The 7,643-nt window shown below is 41.0% G+C and overlaps 1 protein-coding gene across 1 annotated transcript; it reads right to left on the bottom strand.

Moving 5' to 3' along the window:
- Positions 1 to 5,278: 5,278 nt before the first annotated feature.
- Positions 5,279 to 7,072, bottom strand: LOC147615574 (amino acid transporter AVT1H-like). Its single transcript, XM_086779016.1, has 3 exons — positions 6,610 to 7,072; positions 5,901 to 6,505; positions 5,279 to 5,824 (listed from the first exon to the last, which is right to left on the bottom strand). The coding sequence occupies exons 1-3, from the start codon at positions 7,070 to 7,072 to the stop codon at positions 5,279 to 5,281; spliced, it is 1,614 nt and encodes a 537-aa protein (XP_086635142.1).
- Between the last annotated feature and the right edge of the window lie 571 nt (positions 7,073 to 7,643).

The following is a 7,643-nucleotide window of genomic DNA, read 5'->3' as shown; positions in this document are numbered from 1 at the left end:
ACTTTATGTACAAAGAACTTGGGGATTGTAGTGTGAGAGGAAAAAAGTTATAATTCTACCTTGTGTTGGAATTTATTCACCTCAGAACTTGGGTGATTAGAAACTACCTCACCACCCTGCCTATCATACTTTAGGTGACTCTCAAAGGGTGTGATGGGAGTGTGTAAAGATGGTGATGAACAAAAAAGACACTTGCATGCAAACATATGTAACTACATTAGGGAATTCATGGTGGTTCACTTCAAATCTAAAATGACTACAATACACTCTTACACTCTCACCTCTTCTTGTCCATCTTCTGATGTGAGATATATATATTGGGGATATGATGGATGATGATGTCTTCATAGAACCTATACCTAGAGAGGGAACCCACCCATACATGTTGGATGCAGACGGGAATCATGTTTTGTAATAGGACCCTTTACACTACTAGCCATTGGGTGTACAGCAACTCTTGTAGCGACTCTTTTTCATCGTATAAGCGACGCTGTTTAGAGTCTCTACTGGAGTCGTTGCGGTACGTCGTTTATACGACGCTATTAGCGAATATTGTAGCAATGCTTTGCGTTGTATAAGCGTTAATTTTTTAAAAAAAATCTTAACCGTCGCATAAGCAACGTAAAACGTTGCTTAAGCGATGATGATTCTGTCGCATAAGCGATGCGTCGCTTATGCGATGCCCGCGCAATGGGAAAAAATGGCTAGCTGATAAATTTATACCGACGGGGTTATATATTTCTCTCTCTCTCTTTGCCGCTTGCTTCCTTGTAATTGTGTGCTTATACTCGGTGCTGTCATTGTTTTTGCGGAGATTAGTCAGACCGGTGCGTAAACGAACATGAATTATGGTAAATAGCACTATCTAGCTCTCTTTTATTGTTAATTTTTGAAATTGAAACTTTAAATTAAATGAAAATTAGACTCTATATACCTGTCACTCACACTCTCTCTCCCCGACACACATATAGACATATTTTATATATATATATCATACACACACGCACAATGTACACTCTCTCTCTTCGTTATTAGGAGCTCGTACAAGCAAGCTCACCACCATTACTTCTTTAAGAGAGAGAGGTAGAGATAGAGAGAGAGAGGCTTCAACACTAGCATACCTTGTCTGGTCCCCCCTTGCCCTCTTGTGATCCTGACTATCATAGCAATGCCATAGCCCCCTTTGCTCTCGATGCAAATGCCCCCCTCTCGTTTGACCCTCCTTTGCTCTCTTTGCCCTCCTTTGCTCTTGATGCAGCCACCCTCTGTCCACGCGCACCTTGGAGAAACAAATGTCTCTCCCATGGCTGGGCTAGGGATATAAAGATATAAATTTTTTAGCCGTCGCTTAAGCGACGTATATCAGTATGCAAACGTCGCTAAAACAGTCGTTTTAGACATTCGCTTAAACGACGCCTCCAAAAATGTCGTATAAGCGACGAATTTTTTATTTTAAAAAAAATTGACGTCGCTTAAGCGACGCATTCATCATCGTATAAGCGATGTTAGATAATTTAAACCCCCTCGCTAGACCCCCCAATGGCTTGTAGTGTTAATCTTCTTTTAGAGAATAATCAAAAACTCATAAATTATATCAAATATTAAAACAACTACTTGAATTAAATTGAAAATTAAATCACATAACAAAACATAAGGCAAGAGAAAGAAAAACATCACCATCAACACAAGGCTGGGTGCAATCTCCCCTCCCCCCAAACATGAGTGGCTTCTTCTCACGTGGATATTTGTGATATATTCCAAAAGTAGGCTTTGAGCCAAAAATAGAGCACACATCCATATTTAGACTTTTCCATTTAATTAGCCTTTGTCCTCAAGCCTTATAAGGTTTGCACAATTTTCTAATACAATAATCTAACTTGTGCACATATGCACATTATAAAATAAATCAACTAGTGCTCGCATGCACAATGTATAATAAATTGACGCGTGCGCACACACACGTTATAATGATGTCAAAATAATATCAAACGCCATCATACGGCCCCAAAATATTGTGAATATAATAATGAGATTTGTCCACATGCCACGGCTCAACCCACCATCCGTGCGACAATAAACATAAACCACGTCAGTAATAATCAATTGACATCGCATCAATCAATTCTAATGTGTTCATGAGAAATAGGCATCATCATAAAAAAATATAAATCAAATACCAAAATGTCACCAAGTACACGTGGGAGTCCACCCACACATGGAAATCCATCCATTACATACTAGTAAAAATACTCGAGCGTCCCTGTTAAATAATAATGAGCATGACTATCATCCATCAAATAACATGGATCATAATAGCTGCATGGATTATTATACAATAATCTTCGTTTGCTTTTTTTCTGCTGACAGCAGTTTCCATGAAGGTGAAAGTCCTTCAGCTATTATGATCCATGTTATTTGATGGATGATAGTCATGACTCTGAAGGACTTTCACCTTCATGGAAACTGATGTCAGCAGAAAAAAAGAAAACGAAGATTATTGTATAATAATCCATGCAGCTATTATGATCCATGTTATTTGATGGATGATAGTCATGCTCATTTATTATTTGACGGGGATGCCTGAGTATTTTTACTAGTCAGTAATGTATGGATTTCCATGGGTGGGTGGACTCCCACGTGAATTTGGTGACATTTTGGTATTTGATTTATATTTTTTATAATGATGCCTATTTCTCATGAACACGTTAGGATTGATTGATGCGATGTCAATTGATTATTACTGATGTGGTTTATGTTAATGAGTTTAGGTGATGAGGTGTGCAAGGGTACCGACTTAAGTGTTGCACAATGCGAGGGTACCAATTTAGGTGTCGCACGGATGGTGGATTGAGCCGTGGCATGTGGACAGATCTCATTATTATATTCATAATATTTTGTGGCCGTATGATGGCGTTTGATATTATTTTTACATCATTGTGACGTGTGTGTGTGTGTGCAGGCATCAATTTATTGTACAGTGTGCATGCGAGCACTAGTTGATTTATTTTGTAATGTGCATATGTGCACAAGTTAGATTATTGTATTAGAAAATTGTGCAAACCTTAGAAGGCTTAAGGACAAAGGCTAATTAAATGGCAAAGTCCAAATATGGATGTGTACTCTATTTTTGGCTCAAAGCCTACTTTTGGAATATATCACAAATACCCATGCGAGAAGAAGCCACTCACGTTGGGGGGGAAAAATTGCACCCAGCCTTGTGTTGATGGTGATGTTTTTCTTTCTCTTGCCTTATGTTTTGTTATGTGCTTTAATTTTCAATTTAATTCAAGTAGTAGTTTTAATATTTTATATAATTTATGAGTTTTTGATTATGGTACACTATGCAGCATAGTGAAGCTTTTGCAAAGTTAGACTACCTTTGTATATGCCATTCATTTCAATGTTGCAGATTTCAAGTCGTGGAATCATTGCATATTCATTGCCTTTTGTATTTTTATATATTCAATGCCTTTTTAAATGTGAGAAGCGTGTATGGCAGGTGGTTACTCAGAACATTCACACCAATGAAGGGGATGCTATTCTAGATTGCTTTATCAAATATGAGACCCTTGCTAGAGCATTCAACATACTACATCGACATTGCGTCAGTGGAGTGGGAGGAGGTGTGCTTTGGTTCTTAAATACGTTCTATTTTGCACCATCTCGATGATTTAGGATAGGTTTTTTTCGAGGGATACATCACATATTATGCTCGAGAGGTGCAACAAAGGGACATGGGGACCTCGTCTCCACACGATCACAACCACTTTTCTCCACCCACCCATTTCCCATCAGCCTAACAAGGTTAAGTGCATCCTCATGGCCACTCGTCATTTTATTAGAGGCCCCATTTTGACCTGTAATGACTCATATATCACCCATGCATCCATGGGCACAACATCCCAATCTTGCGAGATCGTTATTCTAACCTATAACATTATTCCAACCTACACCATTTGATACAGCTTCCCATATGTAGCCACCTTATTTCCCATATGTAGCCACCTTACTTCCATCCTCAGGTGCATCGTCCTCTTTGATGTAATCCATCTTTTGTAATGCCAAAAATGTTGAGTTTTCACCATATTTTGTTGCACTTTGTAAACTTAACTTGTCATATCCTTAACTTTGAGAGAGAGAGAGAGAGAGAGAGAGAGAGAGAGAGAGAGAGAGAGGAATCTACATTAACACTCAATTTCTAGGAGGTCTACTTGAGGTTAGTTGCATGTGAGTGATCTACAACTCAAGGTTTGACTTCTTAACTTGGATTCTTGGTTCTAGTGGTCATTAACATCTCATTATCAAACCATCAAAACTAACCTTTGCAAGAAGGCAATGTAGATATAATTTATACATAAAAATAAAAAATAAAAAAGGAGAGAGCACTACATCAATTTTTACACACAAGCAAACCAAATGTTAAAGCCAATAGAGAAGTGCCATCATGCCTTTGATCAAAAGTACCAAGAAAGTAGTGCCACAATTTCTTTAATGGAATGAGAGAACCACTCTTATTCTAATTCTTATGTCCTTGTTACTCTAGAGTCCCCTCTTTGCCATTTGATTTGCTAAACTTTTAATCTAACCCATGGTTAACATCACTCACTAAGTCTTCCTTAAGCTTACTTTGGAGAACTTGTTCCTTTAAAATGAAATCTATAAGACTCTAGGCCTTAAAACATACAAAAAAATTCAAAAGCATTTGTACTAGATGGAAAGCAATTGTAAACTCCACATACAAAGGAATGAAACCTTGATTTGCAAAGTGATAAGGCTATCCCTGCAAAATGGTGCTAAAGATGTTCTCACAAGGTTGCTACTATGAGACTTACCGAACCACCAAGCTTGAGTCATGCTGAAGAGCTTCAAAGTCTTCATGCGTAGAAAGCTTTCTCATCAATTGGTCCTCCTGCACTCCTTGTCATATCAAGGTGTCTCCTCTCATTATAGGTGGTGTTGCTTTTCAACTGTACTACCCTTGTAATAATCTTGCTATGATAATATTGTACTAATGTAGTACTAATATAGTGAGATGGTAGACAACCATACACATTACTAGTCCAGGAGGCATATTAGTTTTAGTGAAAAGTTTGCATTAGCACAAACCATTTGTTAATGTTGATGGGCAAATATGTTTTGTGGCTAAAACCATTCTTTAAAGATTGGAAGAGGTAATTTTCTCTTAGATCTTGAGATGATGATTTTTTGGACCTACGGTTGAAACACACCGATTTTCATTCGATAATTGAGGGACTTAATTACAAAAGCACCGTAATTCTCAGGAGATGTGGTTCTTCTCGCTTTCAATCAACCCTCGGAAAGAAAAAAGGGTACCACACACGCCAACAATGGCGCCGAGTGCCCCCACCGTGAAGATGAGAACTAGGGTTTGTCGGGTGAGGATGTTCCGGCATAGTCTGATGTAGAAAACGCAGGGAAGGATGAGGCAGATGGATATCGTCATGGACGATCCGATCAATGCCACGACATAGTTGAAATAAGGAAGTATCATGGCAGCAATGGCTACGAATCCCAGCACACCGGATCTCATAAGGATCGCCATGCTGGACAGAGCGGTGGGCGACGAGACTTTGCAACGGCGACGGAGCTGGAGCTCGAGTGCCGTAGTAATGGGCGACAGCAGCAATGCGAACTTGAGCATGGGAGTGAGCACTGTCATCCACAGCACAACTTTAGTGGTGATGAAGTGAGAGGGCATGCTCAAGGTAATCTGTGACGCCGTTTGGCTTCCGAACATGGAGGCTCCGGCGATTCCGAGACCGCAAATGGAAGCCGTTGCAATGCCGAAGCTTACCAACAGCACCTGTATTATGCATTAATCTTGTTTAGCGGGAACCGGTGTTATGCGATGCGGTTAATTTGAACCTAACAATATCTACCTGCGGGAACCTGGACGGATCTTTCATCGACTTGTAAATGCTTGGAAATATACCGGTGCCGCCGTAGGAGAAGGCGTATAGCCCCGCTGCCACCGGCAGTCCGCGGACAGCCACCAACGGGATGGAGTGCCGGAAACCAATATGGTCGGACGTTGTAGCCGCCAGAATTACGGCAATCAGCAGAACAATGGTGCTTCCAACGCACCACATGGACGTGAAGGAGAGAGCACTGAGGTCTCTTACCCACACGGTCGGAAGCACACAAAGGCAAGCTGCGAAGATCATGAAGTTTCGGCCCCTGAGCCCCGGGAGGCTCAGGCTTGAATCCGGGAAAAGGTAGAGCAGATTGTCGCCGACGGAGATGCAGTAGCCCATAAGGGTGCCAGCTATCTCCATGTAGAAAATTGCTGTAATGAGAGTTCTTGATTTCCGGCCGAGCGACCGCCTGGCTACGTGCTGGTATGTTGAGCAGTCAGGGTGGCAGTCTAGGCATTTGATCATTAAGTAGGAGGTGTATGCGTACGAAGTTGCTATGATTATAGCTATCGCCACGCCCGTCCACCCTGCATGAGCCACTCCATATGGGGAGGACAGTAATCCCAGCCCTGTCGATCAATGCCAACAGATTAATTTCCAGACCTAATATAAATCAAACCTTTATGCTCTAATAGTTCATGCAATTAATTAGGGCTCGTTCATTTTTTCTCACCAAACAGAAGGCTCACGCAGTTGAGCGCTGCCTGCATGAAGCTAGAAGTTCCTTTTGTTGCTTCATGTGATCCCGATAATTCTTCTGCAAAAACTTTCGCTTTTGGATAAGTGTGAATATTATCAGGCTCCGTAATATCTACAAGATTGGGAGAGGAGCTAGCTGAAATGAAGGCAGGATGTATGATAATGCAGTTGTTGTTGCGGCATCCACCATTAGTTTTGGACGTGGTATGGTCATGATTTGGAGAGAGCTCTACTTTCTCGTCATGATTTGGAGGGCTGCTTAATGTGCTGTTGTAATTAAAGCAAGAGACTACTGCAGCACCGGTCGTATTGGAATGCTCATTTCCTGCTGTGCCCTTAATCTCCTCTTTATGCTCATCGGCATTATAAGCTGTTGAATGAGGCAGCAAATCAGTACCATCATTAATCCCACCGGCGTCAACAACAGTCGTGACCATTATGGAGGGAGAGAGAGAGAGAGAAAGAGAGCAGATGTGTAATAAGTCTCTCTACGCATTGCCTGTGTATGTGTGTGTATGCGTGTGTGTGAGAAAGAGAGAGAGCGCAGCTATGTGATGAGCTCCATCGCCTTCTTCTTTGCTTAGACTCTTATGCACCGAAAAACTTGCGCAATGTAAATGTGCTGGAGATGTACACTTAACCTCCTCTTGAAACGGCCTTTTTCATTCTCCCATGTGTCCGCCATGATATAGGGCCTTTTGGGATGTAACCCTCCCACCATTATTTTGAGGAGTGCACATAACCACAAGGTGGTTACGCTTAAAAAGTTTGTTGTTAACAGCTTTGGTATCTTTTTGTGATATTCGAGTTGAGTTTGGAAGTCCCACTAAGGTACACGGAAAGAAATTGGCACCCCTCCCGTTCCTACTTCACCAATTATTAAAGCACTACACTATTCTTGAAGCACTAACGTCCTAGCAAATGTGTTGTTCCAGCGTGTCAAATTTTACCTCTAGTTCCTTGCATTTTGAGTGAGTGAGCTCATTCCATATGTGAGGTTGTTGAACT

This window comes from Cibotium barometz, chromosome 40, assembly GCF_041138505.1.
Source record: "Cibotium barometz isolate CiBa-2024 chromosome 40, ASM4113850v1, whole genome shotgun sequence".
Classification (NCBI taxonomy): Eukaryota; Viridiplantae; Streptophyta; class Polypodiopsida; order Cyatheales; family Cibotiaceae; genus Cibotium; species Cibotium barometz.
Note: the sequence above shows the minus strand (reverse complement) of the source record. Positions and strands in the feature narration are given on the sequence as shown.